The sequence below is a fragment of the Dermacentor andersoni genome, chromosome 6 (assembly GCF_023375885.2).
Source record: "Dermacentor andersoni chromosome 6, qqDerAnde1_hic_scaffold, whole genome shotgun sequence".
NCBI classification, from domain to species: Eukaryota; Metazoa; Arthropoda; class Arachnida; order Ixodida; family Ixodidae; genus Dermacentor; species Dermacentor andersoni.
Genome location: NC_092819.1, coordinates 169,638,552 through 169,660,541, shown reverse-complemented (window position 1 = coordinate 169,660,541; position 21,990 = coordinate 169,638,552). Strand labels below are relative to the sequence as shown.

At 45.4% G+C, this 21,990-nt stretch overlaps 1 protein-coding gene across 1 annotated transcript in view; it reads right to left on the bottom strand.

Moving 5' to 3' along the window:
• Window positions 1-1,280: 1,280 nt before the first annotated feature.
• The window catches only part of LOC126523707 (uncharacterized), a 119,661-nt gene continuing 98,951 nt past the window's right edge, over window positions 1,281-21,990 (bottom strand). Inside the window, exons 3-5 of the mRNA XM_050172298.3 lie at window positions 19,082-19,424; window positions 18,847-19,008; window positions 1,281-1,820 (exon numbers count right to left, since the gene is read on the bottom strand). Coding sequence (XP_050028255.2) covers window positions 1,677-1,820; window positions 18,847-19,008; window positions 19,082-19,424 — 649 coding nt within the window. The 3' untranslated portion in view covers window positions 1,281-1,676. The remainder of the gene's footprint in view (window positions 1,821-18,846; window positions 19,009-19,081; window positions 19,425-21,990) is intronic.

Below are 21,990 nucleotides of genomic sequence, written 5' to 3'. Positions count from 1 at the left end.
GCTGGCCTTTCGTGATCGCGCATATTGTGCCGTAGCAATATGTTGACAATCGTCACCTAAGCCTTCGCCGTCCAGAATATCCCACAAAGTGTTGCGGTCAACGTTGTCATAGGCTCCCGTAATCTCAAAAAAGGCCACATATAACGGTCTGCTTTCTACTTTTGATATTTCGATACGCTAAGTAAGACCAAATAAGTTATCTAAACGCCCACCTATTCTGAAGCCATTCTGAAGTTCTCCCAAAATGCCATTATTCTCTGCCCATGCTTGAAGCTTTAATTTAATTGCCTGCATTGCTAGCCTGTATATTACCGATGTAATGGTCAATGGTCTATATGGGTGAATTCTATCTTTCTCCCCCTTACCTTTATAAATTAAATTCATTCTGCTTTGTCGCCAACTGTCTGACATTCGTCTATTTTTTAAAGTTTTTTGCGCTGCTTTCACCAGAGCTTCCTTACTTTTTGGTCCTAGTTCATTAATCAGCCTAACGGAAACCTCCTCTAGCCATGTGGCTGTGCTCTTAGGCATTTTCTCTTCGGCTTTCTTACGGTTCAAATTTCTCGGCACCAGATCCTTTTCCATCTAGGTCTCTTTCATGCTCATTTTTCCTTAAGATACAACCTCGGCATTGCCTTGGAAAGATTCAGCTATTATTTTTCGGATGTAATTTATTGCCGCTTCCCCTCCCAGTTTGTTTTCAACTTCCTCTAGGATATGTTGTATTGTTGTTAACTTCCTGCCTAATAATTCTATGTGGTTCCAAAATATTATAGGTGCGGCCTTCTCCCGTATTTCTGACAGATAACGTTCACTTTCACCTTTCGCTTGCACCAGCATTCGAACCATAGACTTGAACAGCCTACGCTTAAGTGGCGCCGCCTTCCGACGGCTACACGAGGAGCGCAAGTCATTGGTGTTCCCTGAAAACCTTGTAGTACAATAACTGAGCCGACTGCGTAGCACGCGCTGTAAAACACCCCGCAACAGCTTTGATGCGAAATCTAAATGAACGATCACGGTATTAGCACTTCGTAGACCATACACGGAACGAAAGCTTACCTTTGATGTAGCCTAGGCATGTCGCCGAAGGCTGAGTGACGCACATTTGTGTGGCCGACAGTGCACTGCATATTAAAGGATGCACGGCGGCAGCACAAATAAATGTTTCTACTTGAGCTGTGATCTTCAATCTTCTGCTTTGTATGATCAACTCAAAGTCGCCTTAGGGCGGGCGAGAGAAATGCATGCCATAGTCTAAAGAGAAAGTTAGTCCTTGAGAAGTTTCGATGAAATCATTTATTAATTTTCTCACAAAGCACGCGCCTGTAGCAGTTGCAAATTGCTTCTGCAGATATCACAGCTCTTCGTGCGCAAAAATGTTCACAGCGGTGGCCAAAGAAAAACAGCACCAGTACACTCTCTACACTATTTTGCATTTCCATTCAGAGTACTAATTGCCAGCACGAGACATCGTATACGTTGACTACCACGGAAGAGGACACTTGAGACTGAACGAATTTGAGACCCCGTCATTCTCTGGTACAGATGCACGAAAAGCTAGGCACAGTGCTTCACAGTGGTTCAATGGGTAAATTTCTAAAAGTTGTAAAAGAAACAGTAAATATAAAAAAGTGGCAGTCAAAAATATATTAAAAGACGAAGTGGGCACGCCGTCACTGCTTATGCTCAGTTAGCACAAGTGATGCAGGCATGATCGCTTGCCGAGAGGAGGACTCCTTGCTGCGGCGTCGCTGAATCCAAGAGACGAGCCGGTGTCTCAGCGCGATTCGTGTGAAGGCGAAGAAGACAAAGGCGCCCTGCGAGAGTAACAGTGTTACCTGCATCCCTGCCGACGAACCACCGCGATAAGAGCAAATGGAACAGGAAACCAAAGAACATATCACAGTACTGAGGGTATACAGCTACGTACGAACTAGCGCCCCAAGCTGCCGCGGCAGGAAGCTATCGCGCTTCCAGTGGAACGAGCGGGTTTTTCTCGCACAATTAAAAGTGCAGGTAGGTTATCGCAAAAGTCAGGGGACAGGCATGTTCTAAAAGACAATTCACACAAGACAAATGCAGTCATTATGCCATAGAAATTTATAGTTTTCTTCCCAGAGGGGTTCAGCAATGGAAGCCAATTGAAGCGACGAAAATTTGTACTCGATTTGCGAGACGTATGTCGTCTGGAGGCTACGATTTCGATTCATGCGTTTGTCGACTTTCTAGACATGTCGTAACACAGCTCCCAAAAGCCATTTTTGAAACACAGTTATTTAAGTTGACGTGGTATCATTTAAAACCCAAGCTTATCAGTCAGGAAGCGTTGGAAGCCGTGGTCTAGTGGTTTAATCACTGGTACATATCATTCCACGTCATGCTGGCTGCGATTCAATACGGTGCTCCATAATATTTCTTTAACGCCACAAAGGACTTAATTTAACACTCTCGAACCAGATGGCAGAAACACAAAGCTAAAGATGTGGTTTTCGTTAAGTTTTTCCAGGAGCGCTCTTTAAATATTATATTTCTCATTTTTACTTTCCAAAACGTAGCAATGCTCAATTGTTTGATAATTAGTAGCTAATTTGTTGAGTCATCGCTTTCATAACCAGATTTTATTCGTTGGAAACATAAGTACAAGCATACGCATGTTTTTGTTTCACGTAACACAATAGAAAACTTTCGAACCTAGTAGCATTGGACTGCGCCTAAAACGCAAACAGGTCGCTGAAAATCTCGAAGCCTCTAACTGTGGCAGTGAAATAAAATATCAAACCTAAGTTTTAATGCGTAGGCATTTTTGACGAGTACCCCAGCAAAATGTGTCCGTCAGGAGAAAAGTGTAATGTCTTCTATCAACTCAAAACTGTGCAATTAGTGAAGGTAGGATATTTAGTCGTTATAGTAGTGTAAATGTCAACAATGGGTAGTTTTATAACCAATCAAAAACAACTGAAACGAAAAAGAATGAGAACAATCGCAGAAAACACTCATAGGGATACACAGTGCACCATAAAAGAAGCATGGGAAGCCGAAGTAGGGGTGGGCCAACCTGATATTCCGGGGGGGTCCACCTATATTTCTGGGTCATCATCATCAGCCTGGTTACGCCCACTGTAGGTCAAAGGCCTCTCCCATACTTCAACTAGCCCGGTCATGTACTAATTGTGGCCATGTTGTCTCTGCAATCTGCTTAATCTCATCCGCCCACCTAACTTTCTGCCGTCCCCTGCTGCGCTTCCGTTCCCTTGGAATCCAGTCCGTAACCCTTAATGACCATTGGTTATCTTCCCTCCTCATTACATGTCCTGCCCATGCCCATTTCTTTTTCTTGATTTCAACTAACATTTCATTAACTCGCGTTTGTTCCCTCACCCAATCTGCTCGTTTCTTATCCCTTAACGTTACACCCATCATTCTTCTTTCCATAGCTCCTTGCGGCGTCCTCAATTTCAGTAGCACCCTTTTAGTAGGCCTCCAGGTTTCTGCCCCGTAGGTGAGTACTGGTAAGACGCAGCTGTTACACACTTTTCTCTTGAGGGATTAGGGCAACCTGCTGTTCATGATCTGAGAATGCCTGCCAAACGCACCCAGCCCGTTCTTATTCTTCTGATTATTTCAGTCTCATGATCCGGATCCGCGGTCACTACCTGTCCTAATTGGATGTATTCCTTTACCACTTCCAGTCTCGCCACCTATCGTAAACTTCTGTTCTCTTCCGAGACTGTTAAACATTACTTTTCTTTAATTTCGGGGTTGGACAACCCCAATTTGGGGGTGGGGCAACCTAAATTCAGGAGTGGGCGAACTTAAATTAGGGGAGGAGCCAACTTGAAAGTTTTCGTGAGCGATAGTTTCCGTACATATTTAGGTACATGTATATGCCAGTGCAGCTTGTCCACTCTTGACGGCTTGGCCTTCAACGTAGCACAAGTGGGGTGAACCCGGTGTCTCGTCGCCTTTCAGGTAAGAGAAGTGACAACTACTGCCATCTTTCCCCTTCTCGTTTTAAGTACCTTTGGAGGTCGTCGAAACGTCCGGTTTACCTAGCCATGTTCACGGTCGCTTCAGTGCGTGAGATTCCGAAGCTACGAAGTTAGAACAATTTAGAAATATTTTTATATTGCGCTATCGCGGTCGGCGAAGCCCTTCTTTCGAGGATAAATCAAGGGAGTTTTCGCGCATGTAAGGCTTGCGAAAAGGGCTGCAGCAACTTAAAAACTGCGCTGCCAAATCGTGCCTGCTTAGGTGCCCGCCTTGCAATCGAACCGAGCGCATCATGCCCGTTGTTTGTGAACCGGATGAGCGTTAAGGGCCGCGTGTCGCAGAAAATATGGTGTTGGAGTATTCGGATTTGTTCGTGGCGAAAGTTTTCGCATATATTTAGGTATATGTATATGCCAGTGCAGCTTATGCACTCTACGGCCCGGCCTTCGACGTAGTACAAGTTGGATATACTTCCCGTCTCGTCGCCTTTCGGGTAAGAGAAGCAACTAGTTCCGCCATTCTTTCGCCCCCTACTCGTTTTAAGTGCTGTTCGAGGTCATCGAAGTGTCTCGTATACCTAGCTGCGTTCACGGTCGCCTGCGTGAGGGAGATTCTGGAACAACGAGGTTAGAAACATTTAGAAATACTTCTATATTGTGCTGCATTGTCTAACGCGGATACGTCAAGGGAGTTTTTAGGCATGTAAGATCCTCTGCTATGAAATTCTCCGCCGTAACGCCGCCTCACAGCCTGCAGGGTTATCCGACTGAGCTAGCTTGGATGCTCGGTTGCCATAGTGAGAAGTGAGAGTCGTTGAGCCTGTCTTTCATTTTTTTCAATCTGAAGTTCGTACTTTTGAATTCACCTCCTCCAGTACACAATATATCCAGGCTTGGAGTGGTGCCTGACACCGTCAAAAATTCCGAGAGCCAGTGGGGCTATACTAATCCAATTACGAAGACCCACTAAGCTTCAACATCAGACACTCCCTCACCAGAATAGGAATTGGCCTCCCTGGTGCAGTATTCAACCACTGCCTCCCAATTTAGTCAGTCAATCAACCAATTACCCTCACTCCCCAGTAGTTGCGGAGCACGTGGCCAAGGTGGCGGTCAGACGTGTAACGAGCCGAAACCGCGATATGATTAGGAGGCACGCGGTAGTAGGGGACTCCAAATTACTTTGTACCGCCTGGCGTTTTTAACGTGCACTTCGCCGATCGAAACACTGCTGCCGCAGGCGGGACGCCATCGAGTGCGCTCGCAGTTAGCCGCCCATCGCCAAATCTATTATGCGTCACCAAGGAGGGTGAAGCTGGGATCTTCAGTGTGTTTGGCAAAGAGCACGAAACTAAGTTTTTGCACAAAGAGATTCCAACACGCATCACCGCGTTGCAACAAGGCACTTGGCAGTGTCTCGTGGAAAGGTTCCTGCAGCCCTCCCTTACCATCCTGGATGTATCCCGTTCTTCCCGTCCTGGAGTTGGGCTTGGTGGCTGTGCCGCAGAAAAGAGCACTAAACCACTCTTCCTGACAACGCAGGTACTTGTCCCGATCATCGTCGCATTCCTGCCCAGCCTGACGACTGCGCCATAGGGTCTGTCATCAATCCCTCCGATTAATGTCAGCTGCGATGAAGTTGCAGCTGCCTAGGTCAACACCAACGTGACCCCTGCCCCTGGCATGCCGCCACGGATCTACCGATGTCTCGCTGCCACCTGGATCGTCCCATTACAGTCAACATCACCCTATTCATCCCGTATAAAACCGCCGCAACCGTCAGCGACACTTCGTGGGCTTGCTGCCTGTGCCATAGAAAAGAGTACTAAACCACTCTTGCTGACAATGCATGATAGCAGACATTATAGCCTGTTTTCAAAGAAAACTAGTAATTACTTATTAGTACAGTTACCAAGCCCACAGCGTTTGAGTGCTATCGCTACTGAATGTGTTCACGCCATCTGCTCCCTTCTACTGTTGTTATCCGGTGACATTGAATCTAACCCCGATCCCGATTCAGACCCCATTCTCACCGAACTGAAGAAAATTTCTGCCAGCCAAACTGCACTCATCAACGAGGTTGACGAACTAAAAAACCAGCTTCTCACGGAAGACAAAACCATTTCTGATCTGAGTGAGAGAATAACGAAACTACATAATCACTACCAAACCCTTATAACCCTTAAAACAGACCTTGACTCCTTCCAAACTAACGTCACTCAGAAAGCCTGCTTATTGTCTGCACTTGAAGCATGTTTATACGACATTGAAAATCGATCCCTACGGAATAATCTGATATTCTATGGCGTTGAAGACAATAGACTGAAGACTGAACGTATACCGAAGCTGAAAATATAGTCATTCGTCACTGCGAGGAACGCCTTAATGTGGTATAGCTTCTCCCCTTGAGAGATCTCATGTTAACTATTTAACCATGTTGTGGTCTAGTTTGGCTAGATGGCGCACCCCCTTTCGGTCACGTGTTTGGCTTCGAGTAATGAGGTGGTGACATCTGGCAGGGAAGTCTTCATGCATTAAACGGCCGCTTGTCGGCCCAGTCTTGTGTGGTTTGCTTTAAGAGAGGTCGCCTCTCCGCCTCCCTTTCTCGTGGCGGCGTCGCCGCCGCTCATCGCGCGAGCTCCGGACGCCGGGTCCCCGCCGCCTGTTGCTGCCGACACAACAACTTTTTTGGCGACGGTGATAGAATACCCGCTCCAGTTCCGACTGAAGCTCCGGCGGATCAACGAACATCGCGAGTGAAGGGGTTTTTGCACCTGAGTCTACACGGCATGCAAACTCCACCGACGCACATGGCGGCGCTGGGCTCCAGCTCCTAAGCATTCTTCGACCCCTTTGCTCTTGCCTGCTCTGTTGCTGCTTCGATCCCCGGCTTGTCTCCTGCACTCCTACCTTGCATGGCTTCTTTTGCTATGAACCTGCCTGTCTTTCTTGTGTTGCCTGGCCCGCCGTCTATTCCGTGGTACCGATGGAAAAATAAAATTCCCAGGCCCACCTTGAAGCGGCCGGTGGTGGCAACTGGACGGAGGCGTGGCGAGCGTACCCGCTCGTTAGCGTGCTTGCACGAAAAGGACAGCGCAAGTGCTTCGCAGAGGAGGAGCAGGAAGCAGCAAGACAATCGACTGAAGCAGCTTCAGCGTAACCCGATACGGCTCTGGCCGCGTCCGAATTCCAGTAACTCGTGCAGCGTCTTGACCGCCTGTTCACCGCGTCAACGAATGTATTGGCGGAAAGGCACGAATTTACGAGCAGAAAGCAATTTGAGGGGGAAGGATTTCTCGAATTCCTTACGGCATTGAAGGAAAAAGCAGTCCAGTGCAATTTCACAACTTACAACGCTGCTTACAACGAGTGCGTCCCAGATCAGATTATCTATGGAGTAGCGAACGACAGCGTTCGCGAGAAGCTGTTAGCCCATGGTAAAAACATTTCCCTGGGCAAGGCGGAAGAAATTGGCCGCTCATTAGATACTGTGCATCGAGCGAACCGTGCGTTCGGCTCTGAAAATGTAAAAAGGATCGAGGCATCCCAACATTGCGTTCCGTCGACGGGTCAAGACGGTAGACTTCGTCCGGGAGGCCATGAAAGTGGCCCACTTCTTCCAGGAGGCCACCAAGGTGGCTGACTTCTTCCGGGACGCCGCCAAGATGGCCGACTTCTTCCTGGAAGCCACCAAGGTGGTCGACATTTCTCGCGAGACTCCACCGAGAGCCGTGGTGTGTCGAAATCCTCGGTAAATCAACAGGAAGACCAGGATGCGAAGGAAGACCTTAATTTCGAACATTGTGCATGCGATCGGTGTGGCAGCACGAAGCATATCGCGTCTTACAAGAACTGTCCAGCAAGAAATCGGTGCTGCAACGCCTGCCACACGTTGGGCCATTTCGATTCAGTATCCTGAAAAACCAGAACAGCTGTGCAGCATGTCTCCTCTGCAGAGACACTGTCTTCGTCAACTTCCGCAGGGAAGCCGTCCACGCCTGTCTTGACGGTAAGCGCTTTTGAAACTAAAAAAAGATTTGGAAGTTCCGGTCGTAATCAGTGGCGTTTCCATGCGACTGCTGGTGGACACGGGAGAATCTGTATCATTGATGACGGCCGAATATATTAGAAATAATTTTGGTGGGCAGCACACGCTGTCAAAAAGAAGGGTGGACTTGAGAAATTTCTCCAAGCAACGCATCGACATTCAAGGTCTGTTTCAAGCCACTGTCTGGTTTTTCCAAAGGTCGTGCTCTGTCACGTTTCACGTAACGAATAAAGGAACATCGCTTCTGGGACTAGCGCCATCCAACGCCTGGGTATACAGATCGACGGTGCGTGTCTGACATGTCAGTTGGCATCACTTCCTTGACTACAGAGTCCCACAGGTGTACCTCCGGGTTTTGATCACCTCTTCAGTGGCGAGTTGGGTCTCGTCAAAAACTTTGTGCACCGAATTCATCAGCGGCAACGTGAGACACCAGTATCTTCGAAGTTGCGCAGACTACCCCTTGCTCTCCGTGACCAGGTTACAAATGGACTGCGACGTCATCGAGCGCGTCGATGCTTCTCAATGGGTGTCTCCGCTCGTTGTGGTGCGCAAGAAGGATTGAGCCCTCCGGCTCTGTGCAGACCTACCGGAACCAAATAAGGCAATTGTCATTGATGGGTATCCTTTGCCGCATGTAGAGGATTTATTACAGAGGTGTTATGGTGTCACTTATTTTTCTACGCTAGATCTGGCATCTCCTTATCAGCTGTTACTGGAAGAAGATAGTAGAGATCTCACTACATTCATAACCCATGAAGGTTTATTTAGATTCAAGCGTGTATGTTTTGGGTTGGCATCAGCGCCAGTAGTATTTCAGAAAATGATGTCACAAATTTTGAAGAGTTGTAAGAATGTTGTCTGTTACCTTGATGACATTTTGGCATGGGTTCAGACACAACCTGAGCATGATGCTCACTTGAGAGAAGTCCTAGTTTACATTTCGAACAGTGGTATGAAACTAAATGAAAAATGTGTCTTCTCAGTTAGAGAACTGACTTTTCTGGGCCATAGAATTTCAGCTGAAGGCATTTCACCTACGGAGAGCAAGGTAAAAGCTATTATGAATGCGCCTGCTCATCTAGATAAGCTATTGCAATCCTTTCTAAGATTAGCTGATTATTATGCCAGATCATTACGCGGAATCGGTAGAACCGCTTCGCCTCATGCTCAGACAAGGGCAAAGTTTTGCTTAGTCTGATGATGCCCAATGCAGCTTCAACCAGTTGAAAGCTCGTCCTACATGTTCTCCTATCATTAGGGTTTTCAACCCTGAATTGTCTGTAGTAGTCACGACTGATACACCTGATGTTAGCGTTGGTTCTGTGTTACAAGAACCGTATGGTTCTAAGCTTGGAACTGTAGCATTTGCATCTACAACTCTGTCGGTTACAGAAAAAAAGTATTCTGTAAGCGAGCGTGAAACTCTAGCGTGTGTTCGCGTGTGGAAAATGGCACGTTTACTTCTGGGGTAGACGTTTCACTCTTAGAACCGAACATCAAGCTGTAGTTGCATTACTGGCCGCTGGTGACTTAGGTCGTCGACCTCTCCGCCTTTCGAGATGGTCAGCCAGGCTTCTGTATTACAACTTTCAGATTGAATATTTCAAAGGATCAGAAAATGTAGTAGCTGATGACTTGTCTAGACTTCCAGTACAGGATTCTAAGAACGTAATTCAGGATGAAGAAATAGTATCCCTAGTTACATCGGTCGTTGACAAAGAAACAGTGCAACTTGCAACGAGTACACATGATACTCTTCAGAAAGTCATTATGTACCTGTCAGAGGGTTGGCCTTATAAGAAAAACATAGGCAATACTTCAATAGCTTATTTTCATGTAAATGAAGGATTGTATTTTGTAGATGGATTACTCATTTGTGGTGATCGTATGGCAATGCCCAGTGTTCTGTTACCTACATTTCTTCAGTTGGCACATGAAAATCACCAGGGCATAGTCCGTACCAAGCAGCCTCTCCGTGAACGCTAGTGGGGGCCTCAGATGGATAGTACTGTAGAATAGTATGTAAAGCATTCTGATGTATTTCAGCTGGCAGACGATTAGGCAAAGCCACATGTAGCTCCATTACAGGCAGTCGAATGGCCAAACGGGCCTTGTCAGAAAGTGGGAATGGACATCATTGGTCTATTAAACACGTCCCACACTAGGTACCAATTCTATCTCTACAGATGATGTCATTAAGCTTCTTGACTGTGCTTTCAGCCGCGAAGGCCTACCGGACTCTATACTCTTTGATACTCTACTCTATACTCTATACCAGACTCTACGTCTTTGACTGTCATTGATAATCAGCAATTACGCTAATCTCTTGTTATCCTTATTTCGTTGTCCTTGTTCTCAACATACTTATGTTTTAATTATGTCGTTTCTCATTATTCTAAGTGACCATGTTTTCATTCCCCACTTTTATTATATACGCGTCGATGTTATTTCCACCTGATGAGTGAACTATATTTACGACTTGTATTCACGACTTGTATTTACGACATGTATTTACGACTTGTATTTTGAATTATATTTTTGAATTGTAGTGAATTGTGTTTTCCTTACCTTAGTAAGCTATACCTTCATACGATTTTTTTTTCTTTTTTAATTGCTTCAAGGTATTTGTCCCGTCATTAGTTTCCCGCTTATATCACGATCATTCTTGTTTCTACTTCCGGAAAATGGAATTAATTTATCAAGGTGTATTGTGTACTGTACTGTGTATTGTGTGTTCTTTTCTGATTTTTTCTGTTGTAAGCAATGCCGCTATACCGCTGACATGTGCATGAGGGCCGGCGGCTTTGTCAAGCTGTCATTTATGACAGCTTTTACTGCTGGCTTTTAGTGTCGTGTACCCTACAGGTGACACAAATAAAGGCATTATTATTATTATTATTATTATTATTATTATTATTATTATTATTATTATTATTATTATTATTATTAAAGTTAGGGACAATGGTCTGCAGTTTGTCTCAAACCGATTCCAGGATTACCTAAAGGAAAAGGGAATAGCTCATTTTGTTCCTCAAACTATTATCCTCAGGGAAACGGTCAAATATAAAGGTTCAACCGAGTCATTAAAGAACATTTACAAGTAGCCAGGCTTGAAGGTCGAGATGCTTCGAAAAGCATTACAGAATTCTTAGGTTCCTATAGGATAACCCCACATGCTACAAAGGGTCTCTCGCCAGCTTTCCTACTTCATGGTCGTCAACCTCGTTCAGAGACAGATATTAGCAACTTTAGGTTGCGTAATCATGTAGCGGAACACCACAGTTTTCTGCCTCATATTCGAGATAGGGGCTCGCAGAAACACTGGCAAACTAAGCAGTATGTAGAAAAACGTAGAGGTGCTCAGGCAACTCTTATTAACGTGGGAGACACCGTCAAAATAAGGTATAACGAGAAAGGATTCTTTAAGTACAGTAAACCTCGTGCAGTTAAGGCCCGTACAGGACCATCTACTTTTGTACTCAGTTATGGGAAGATGTGGAATGCCTCTAAGTTAACCCTAGTAGTAAAGGATTCAGTAGATAGTACATTGCCTACAAGTGATAAAGGCTTTTTTACTCATATTCAAACTTGGATAGTCATCCCGATGACTCGTCTACAGTTACATCGTCTCTTTATAGTAATAAGAATCAGCATAGTAATTCGTCTGACAGTGTCACTTCCGAGTCTACACAGTCAGCAGTCGTCTGTGATTCCGTGGGGGAATCGGTAGCCTCGCAGGACTTGTTGGGACGTCGAGAGGAGCTTCCTGGGCAACATTCTTCAGCTTTGTGCGACACCAACATTCATATGTCAAACCAGAGGGAGGGAAACAATAGTGGGACGACTGGGTCTTCGAAGTCGATCGACACGCGTCGCAACCCCCAAAGTTCGTCCAAGGTACGTGCACGTCCTCGCCGCAGCAAAAAACGTCCTCCGTGGCTTGATGATTTTGTTTCTTAAGTGTAGGGCGTAGTGTCATCCCTGAGGTGCCATGGCCAGAGGTCTCGGCATCACATTACAGATATAGGTCATGTGTTGCTTTGTTCAATAGAGATGTACAATGTATTTTTCTTCAGGTGTGGTGCAGTGAAACTTGTACCCTAGGTTGCTTATCGGGTGCTGTGTTGAAATCTCTGCAGTGCATTGTGACACCTGCATATTTCTTTGTGAAGAGCTAAACGCACTGGAAGCGCCTGGACACTTGTGCGTCAATGACTGTCTGTGTTCTTGTGCCTCCAAAGACTGGTGCGCTTGTTTGTGAACTTGGGGGGACGGACAGAAATTATTCTTGGCCTTAAGTACGTGCGCTTCGAGTGTCCGTTTCACTGAATAGTTACTCTTCTTTTCCAGGGGGGGATGATGTGGTATAGTGTCTCCCTATGAGAGATATCCTGTTAACTGTCTAATCATGTTGTGGTCTAGTTTGGCCAGATGGCGCAGCCCCTTTTGGTCAGGTGTTTGCCTTCCACCAATGAGGTGGTGACATCTGGCAGGGAAGTCCTCGTGCATTAAACGGTCGCTTGTCAGCCCAGTCCTTTGTGTGCTTTGCTTCAAGAGCGGTCCGTCCCTCCATCTCCCTCTCTCGTGTCGGCGTCACCGGCGCTCGCCGTGCGCTCTCCAGACGCCAGGGCCCCACCGCCGGCCGCTACCGACACAACACTTAACAGAACCATCTGCACTTAAGAAATCTAACGCACACGTTGTGTCGGACGTCATTCTGATAACCCGTCGCAGATAAATAATAGTTAAATTCACGTTCTACAAAACTAAAGACACTATTCTTTCTAATGCCCGGAAACTAAAGAATACATCTTATAGCATTGGTGAAGACTTCTCTCGTCCTGTCCAATCCGCGCGAAGTCATCTCGTAGCATTCGCCAAATCCAAAGGTGATCAATTTTCACTCCATTACAAGACACTGCACATCGGTACAAAACGTTTCGCATACAATCACTCATCGTAGACGGTTAGGGAAATACCATAGCGGTCGTCTTTCGCAAAATTATACAGTACCCGTCCCGGTACCTCAGCAAGCAACCCTCTTTCTTTGTCTATACCCTTCACTAATATTCGCAGTTTTATGCTGAAACGGGAACTACTATCAAGCATAGTCACGTCATCTAACAGCATTATGCTGATACCAACCGAAACCTGGCTTACTAACGATATCATTGACGCTGAAGTTGTTGCCGACTTGCCAAATGTTTCCGTTTATCGAAACAATCGCTTATGTTCACGAGGGGGCGGCGTATGGATCGTAGCTGGACTAGAATTATCATGTTGACCCATCAGCATCACATCCGACTTGGAGATACTGTGGCTTCTCCGCCTTACTTTGCCACACTCCGTTCTCATCGGCGTATGCTATAGGCCCCCGCATGCTAACCCAACATTTTCTCATGAGCTTAGCAACAAGGTAAACCAACTTACCACATCATTTCCGAACGCACATATTCTTCTCTTCGGTGATTTTATCTATTGGCATAACCACTCTCACTCACAACTAATCAGCTCAGAGTCAAGGGATTTTCTCGACGTTTCTTTGAACCTTAATCAATTAGTAACCAGCCCAACACTCATCGTAGGCATTTACAGCAACATTTTAGACTTATTACTGAGCACCCATCCTTACAGTTGATCCTCCATTACGTACTTAGAGCCCATTGGCGACCATAAATTTATTCATGTAAATTTTTACTGCCGCGCCGAACGCCATGAAACACGAAACAAAACGATCGCTCTGCACGAAAAAAGTAATTATGAAGCCATTATTTGCGAATTGAGCTACTTTTATCCACTGTTCGAAGCCAGTTTTAACCAGAGTTCTGTTAACGACAAGTGGTTTATATTGAAAACAAACTAGAGGACCTAAGACAAAGATTTATCCCCAGAATAACGTTTCGTGAAAATCGCTCTACACCTTGGTTTTCCAAGAAACTAAAATAAACTCGAAAACAAAAAAACAAGCGGTTTTATCGCGCTGCTAAACTGAAAGGAAACCTCGAGGGGTGGGAAAATACCACTCAGCCCTAAAAGAATACTCGACTGCGATCACCGACGGAAAACAGTGTTTCTTAAATGGCGAAATGCCGCGCGTGCTACGCGATAAGCCATAGAAATTTGGCGCGCTATGAACTTCCTGCACCAACGCTCTCAGTCGCTTTTACTAATGCGTCGGCTGAACCAGTCTCCGACATAGACTGCGCTAACATCTTCAATATCGCATTTTCAACAGTTTTCAAGCAATAGCGCAACCCGCCTTCATGAATACCACCTACTAATACCATATCACCGATGGATCCGATAACCTTTTCTTCAAGCGGCATTTCGTCCTTAATCGAGAAAATAAAACTTTCCCTGGCAGCCGGAATCGACAAAATCAGCTCAAAGCTACCCAAAAATATAAAGTGCATTACTGCAGTCTATCGGAAATTGTTATTTTCACAGTCACTTTCCACAGGTCTTATTTCTAAGGACTGGCAAACGGGGAAGGTCGTTCCGCTTTACAAATCGGGTGATAAAAATTATCCTCTTCACTACCTTCCCATATCTCTAACTAGCGTCCCTTACAAAATCATGGAACTTGTCAGATACTCTTGCATTTGGACTTCATAGGCGCAAAAAATTTCTTCATCCATCCCAGGTTCCGCAAGGGGTATTCATGCGAAACAAAACTAGGCATGTTTCTCACTCATTTGCGTACTGATTTGGGCACTAACCTTCAGAATGAGGCCATTTTTCTGGATTACGCTAAGGTATTTGATAAAGTTCTACATCAACGGTTCATACAAAAACTGTTTTTGTTAAACCTACCTTCAAAGGTACTGAAGTGGATCAAGACGTTCTTAACTCGATCTGTTATCATAAATAATCAGTCCTCAAAATTAAAAAAAAATTAAATTATGGGGTTTTACAAGCCAAAACCACTTTCTGATTATGAGGCACACCGTAGTGGAGGACTCCGGAAATTTCGACCACCTGGGGTTCTTTAACGTGCACCTAGATCTAAGTACACGGGTGTTTTCGCATTTCGCCCCCATCGAAATGCGGCCGCCGCGGCCGGGATTCGATCCCGCGACCTCGTGCTCAGCAGCCTAACAATCAGTCCTCACATCCTCTTCCTGTAACATCAGGTGTTCCACAAGGCTCACTTCTCGCCCCTCTTTTGTTTCTTATATATATCAATGACCTCCCACTGCATGTATCTTGCCAAATTAGAATATTTGCTCACGACTGCGTTATATACCACGGAGTAAGTAACACTATGGGTCAAGAAGTCCTCCAACAGGACCTTAACTACATACAACACTGGAGTGACGATTGGCTCATGATCTTTAACCCTAGCAAATGGAAGCTCCTTTTCATTACCCGTCGACACGAGATTCATGCGTGTCAATACACAATCGCTAACGAGTCCGTAGAATCCGTATCGTTTTTCAAATACTTAAGCATTTAGGCATCACATTATCTAATGATCTAACATGGAAGGAACATATTACTAGCATGATATCATCAGCCAACCAAACACTGGGATTTCTTAAACGTCGCCTTCGCCTCACCCCACCTCATGTGAAATTGCTTGCTTACAAATTGCTCGTTCAACCTAAACTAGCATATCCATCCGCCTAATGGGACCTGCATCATGCTACACTCATAAATGATCTAGAAGCAGTGCAAAGTAGTGCTACAAGGTTCATCCCTTCTTACTCATATGACGTCAGTGTTTCAGCTCTGCAAACCAAATCTGCCTTATCGCCTCTGTCAATTCGTCGTCGTATAGCCGCCTTATTACTGTACCACAAGGTCTATTACTCACCACTCAATCATGCACCTTACATCATGCCAACCAAGTACATTTCTCACCGCACCAACCACAACCTTCAAGTCTTTCTTCCACGTGCCCGAACGGTTGCTTTTTCACCTTCCCACGTGCAATAAAGATTGGAATGGCCTTCCCCTATATATCGTTGATATCACATGTGCATTATTCGTTAAAAATTTAAAGAATCTATTTTTTCTATAAACACATGTGGCATTGTTCATGTTTTTAGCCGATTCCACCCCTTATGTAATACCCCCTCGCGGAGTCTTTAAGGAAATAAAGTGAAATGAAATAAGATCGATGCCTTATCAGGAAGCTACAAGCAGTGTCCTACTATTACCAAACCGAGTGCATGCCAGCAACAAGTCAGCTGTCTTTCTTCCTGATGTACAAGATTTTTCATCGGTGCATAATCAGGTTCAAAAGACGTTTTTTGCCCCAATTTAACACACACAAAAGAAAGACACATAAAGACAACACGGGCTGCTCAGTCAATGCACTGGCGCTCAGCCAGTGCATTGACCGCTATGTGTGTTCGTTTTCATGACTCATGCGGCAGTTGCACAAGAAACATCTCCGGAAATTTTTAACTTCTATTTACTATATACGTTCATCAACATCAACAGTAAACTTTTCAACAGTAAACTTTTCATTCAGAAAGATGCTGTATGCGCAGGCTTGCTTCTTGGTCGAATTCGCAAAGACCTGCTTCTAGCGAGTGAAGACAGATGCCTCATGGAATGCGTGCAACAGACAAGCGCTGCGAAGGTGTGCAGATTTGTGGACGACTTATTTTTTATAAATTTAACAATTTTGACACTCAGTTTTGTACTGAACTGATGATTGACGTGTTTCTTTCATGTATGAAGCAACTACAATTAGCTACGTAATTTCCACATGATACACAACTTGAATTTGCCGACCAGTAATAGCTTTTATTTTCAGCAAAAATTTTCGGGCTCCGTGCTTGACGATACAGACTAATAAAGATCCAGTAATGAGGAGGGAAGATAACCGATTGTCTTTAAGGGTTACGGACTCGATTCCAAGGCAAGTTAAGCGTAGCAGGGGGCGGCAGAAAGTTAGATGGGCGGATGAGATTAAGAAGTTTGCAGGGACAACATGGCCACAATTAGTACATGACCGGGTAGTTGGAGAAGTATGATAGAGGTCTCTTTGCCTTGCAGTTGGCGTAACCAGGCTGATAATGATGATGATGATGAATAGCTTTTATTTAGGGACCATGTGTGCTGAAAGCATTTCCCCGTTCTAGGAAGATTCGCCAACCCTACAGTTTGGCACATCTTAGGATAGACAAGTGGGTGAGACAAGTGATTGAGACAGATCAGGTTTAAGAGCTGGCTTGTTGCGGTCTTGCCTTGTCACCATGCGCATCAGTATTTACTGATGCCAGTTTTTCAGATAGTTTGCTATCTAGCATGGCTGACTGTCCTTTAGTAGACTTAAAGCACCCAAGAATCGGGCAAGAAAAAAAGAATCGAGAACAAGGAACCTCGTCATCGCGAACCACGATTTTCTTATTTCTAGCGAGTTTCTCGTGGAAATAAAAGGTAGCAGACAAGGCTGGCATTATAATTGTTTCTTCCTGCGGTACGTGCTTATTCAAGTGTGTCTTCATTTGTTTAATGTGACGCGTGGGATAAGTAACACAAAAATACGTTTGTTTATTGCTTTCACGATGTTGAAAAATGAAATCCCCCTTGATGCGGTCGCTGCTCGATCGGCGAAACCGGCCCATCTGTCAGCGACTGCCTCAGAGAACGCTCCAATTTATTGAAGTGTACGCAGCCATCTAGCAAGTTCATTTCTTTGACCTGTTTTAATGCTTTCTTTAATCAGTGCAAAGCACTAAGGCACTACATAGTGACCAGCGTTGCCCGTGATTTATAGGAGGCTTACTGCATCGCTGTAACAGGTAAGTGTGCCGTCGATATCACTCTTCACCAAGGAAATGGCGTTTCTTGCACATTGATGACGGCGCTCATTCGGCGATTTTGATTTTCAGTACCCTGCGTTCACTTCTTACAATGTAGCCTACCCTCTCTCCTTCCGTCTTCACGTACTTGTTTACATTTGCTCTGCGTGTTATGAAAGCTTGGTTGATACACAGCGCCTTGCCAGTCTCAGTCTTCTACCCAATGCCTTGCGCTGTTACTAGTTTTTTATGCGTCATGCAGTTTCCGTCAAACATCCATTAGGCTGTTGTTATCCCGTCGTCGTCATTCCAAATTCGTCCACTGACTCCTGTAGTACTGTCCTTATCACATCACTGTCATCATACAGTGGTAGAAATGCCATCGTCTTCATGCTTTCTAACCATCGTCATCCTTTCTTAAACATCATGCCAATGTTGTCAAGCCGTCGTCGTCCTCCCGCCTTTGTCTATTCATAAGACATTCTGTTTTTGTAATTTTTGTAATCATTTTTTCTTTCAGTAGTGATTATCCGACCATTACCATTACATCGCCCTCAATACGTAGTTGTAAGACAATGTTTGTCATGCATTAGTTGCTATTCCGTTATCATCATGCCGTCATGGTCATTCCATTGTCACTTGATCTCCGTCATCCGATACGATCGTCTCACTCCACCGTCATAAAACAGCTGTGATACAGTCGTCGCCACGCCATAGTCATCATGCAAGTAGACGTTGTCACGTTGTCATCGTCAACCATCGTCATCATTTGATTATTGTGAACTGTATGCCGTAATATCAGCTTCGTCGTTCTATCTTCATGCAGTGGTGTGTCATAGCAGTGCTACACTTCGGAGACAGGGTATGTTGTATATAACGGAAATATGGAAATGGCACTGAGCAGTGAAACATACACTGGAAGGTGTCTGCAGGAGTAAAGCCAGTCGCTACATTGCTTAAATGCTAATTGCATTATCATTAATATTCATCGTGAGATTTCATGTACCTGAATTTTTCTTTTCGTTTAGAGGCAGACAGAACTTGCCTGGAGGCTGTTGAGGATCACGAAGGCGTGCCAGAGTGCCTGTACTCGTGCGAAAGGAGCCACAAATCCCAGTGTCCACGTGGCGCCCATTACCAGTGCCAGCTTAAGGTAGACCACGAGCATCCAGCGGCTGCTGCTGTTGCTGCAGGCGCTACGGCGGAGCTGCCAAATTCAGTGCCATAAATAGAATAAATGGGTTATCTGGTGCTACGGCTAATCTTTCTTCAACACTTACTTTGTCAGTCTGGGTGATGGTGCCAGAGATGCGGACTATGGAGAGGCAGAAGAAAACCAGGTTTGTCACCACCACGGCCGCCATAGGCGCCGCGAAGAAGGCGAGCAGGGCCAGTCGATTTGAGATCCAGCAGACGCCACGACCGTAGCCTGGTGCCATCGGGTGTTTCGGCGCAAGCAACCACAGGTCCATGGCAGCCGACGGGATAACAACGAGCCCCGGCGCAGACCAGCAGTAGGCGCTGAACACGCCGAAGGCTCGGGCCCCTCTCCTCTTGCTCGGCTCCGCGCTTGACGACACAGACCAGTACAGATCCAGCGCGAGAGCAGTGGTCCAGAAGAAGCTGAGATTGGTGCGGAAAAGTGATATCAAGGGACTGTTATATGAATGTGCGTTGTGAGAAGAGTTATTCACGCTACTTTGCCGTACTATCCCGGCCTGGCATATTATGCGAGGCTTTTGTCCTTTTGTACTCTTTCCTTTCTGCATTAGCATTAGGAGTGTCAAAGTGAAAAAAGTACGTGTGTGGGGGAAGCCGGTCACGTGGCAGAAATATATATATATATATATATATATATATATATATATATATATATATATATATATATATATATATATATATATACACACATACTCACAGTTACCGCAAGACCACTATTGATCTTTTCTTTCTTTGACCCTTTCTCCTTCCCCACGTGTGTAGTGCATTCGCAACGATATCGGTTACCCTGCCTTAATTTCATCCTCATCTATCTTTTGCTCTTTTTGGTGTAGCCCAACAGACTCATACGACCACATGCAGTGTAAGTTTCCTCTTGCCTCTTCGTGCCTGTTCCATGTGCCTATTGGGAGAGTTGGCCTGATTAGACAAGTGCATACGACGCACACACGAAACCAATCTTTAAGGATCTGAATCTATTACCAGTGAGTGAACTTGACCGTACGATGTTAACTAAATGCTGTCATCTGGAAGTGAAAAAATAAGAATTGCTTACTCATTTGTCCGGACTAGGTCAGCTTGAGCATGTCGTACATTGGGAATGCGTGAACTTTGGAAGGTGCCCAGAACACGTACATAGTACGACCCACAGATGTTAAAATATCAGATACCTGTGCTGCTTAATAATGCAGAGTTCCAAATATAGCACAATACCGCACCTATTTATTTTATTTGCTTTCCTGTGATTCTACTATTTTCCCAGTGTTTTCCTTTCGCACACAATGTGTAATCTCATGCGGTATTCATGTACTCATGTGGACCGGTTTGTGTCTACAAGCGTTTTCTGCACAATGATTAGTTATTATGTATTTTCCAAGTATTTGTGACAGTGGTAACTGATTTAAGACCTTTCAGTTATTACACCTGACTTGCGTGCAGGGTTTATTTCTGTTCACGTGCTGTATTTATCATGCGCCTTGTCTGCCAGTACTCGGGGGTGTAGAGTTGTCAAGCCTGATAGATGGCTTTTTGTCTGTACTAACCAAGTGTCTTTAATACTGGACAGACAGACAGACATACAGACCAAAAAAAATTGTGGGGTTTTACGTGCCAAAACCACTTTCTGACTATGAGGTACGCCGTAGTGGAGTACTCCGGAAATTTTGACCACCTGGGATTATTTAACGTGCACCTAAATCTAAATACACGGGTGTTTTCGCATTTCGCCCCCATCGAAATGTGGCCGCCGTGGCTGGGATTCGATCCCGCGACCTCGTGCTCGGCAGCCCAACACCATAGCCACTGAACAACCACGGCGGGTGGGTGGGTGGGTGGGTAGACAGACAGACAGACAGACAGACAGACAGACAGACAGACAGACAGACAGACAGACAGACAGACAGACAGACAGACAGACAGACAGACAGACAGACAGACAGACAGACAGACAGACAGACAGACAGACAGACAGACAGACAGACAGACAGACAGACAGACAGACAGACAGACAGACAGACAGACAGACAGACAGACAGACAGACAGACAGACAGACAGACAGACAGACAGACAGACAGACAGACAGACAGACAGACAGACAGACAGACAGACAGACAGACAGACAGACAGACAGACAGACAGACAGACAGACAGACAGACAGACAGACAGACAGACAGACAGACAGACAGACAGACAGACAGACAGACAGACAGACAGACAGACAGACAGACAGACAGACAGACAGACAGACAGACAGACAGACAGACAGACAGACAGACAGACAGACAGACAGACAGACAGACAGACAGACAGACAGACAGACAGACAGACAGACAGACAGACAGACAGACAGACAGACAGACAGACAGACAGACAGACAGACAGACAGACAGACAGACAGACAGACAGACAGACAGACAGACAGACAGACAGACAGACAGACAGACAGACAGACAGACAGACAGACAGACAGACAGACAGACAGACAGACAGACAGACAGACAGACAGACAGACAGACAGACAGACAGACAGACAGACAGACAGACAGACAGACAGACAGACAGACAGACAGACAGACAGACAGACAGACAGACAGACAGACAGACAGACAGACAGACAGACAGACAGACAGACAGACAGACAGACAGACAGACAGACAGACAGACAGACAGACAGACAGACAGACAGACAGACAGATCGGTAAATCGGGGCACATCTCTTTGGTGCTTTACACCGTTCACTGTAGCGTCACTGTGATAAAATTTTTTGTTCACGAAGCGCTTTCGCGCTTTAAATGAACGGGGTCACTGCCGAGGGTGATTTCTAATGCAAAACACTGACTGATGGGACCGAGTAAAACATTACTTTAAACAAGAAAAAATGCTTTTTAGTTCGTGACACACTGAACGAAGGAAGGACGCGACCGGGCGGAGTGTGCGATAACAAGAAATCTCAGCAAAAAACTTGCCTT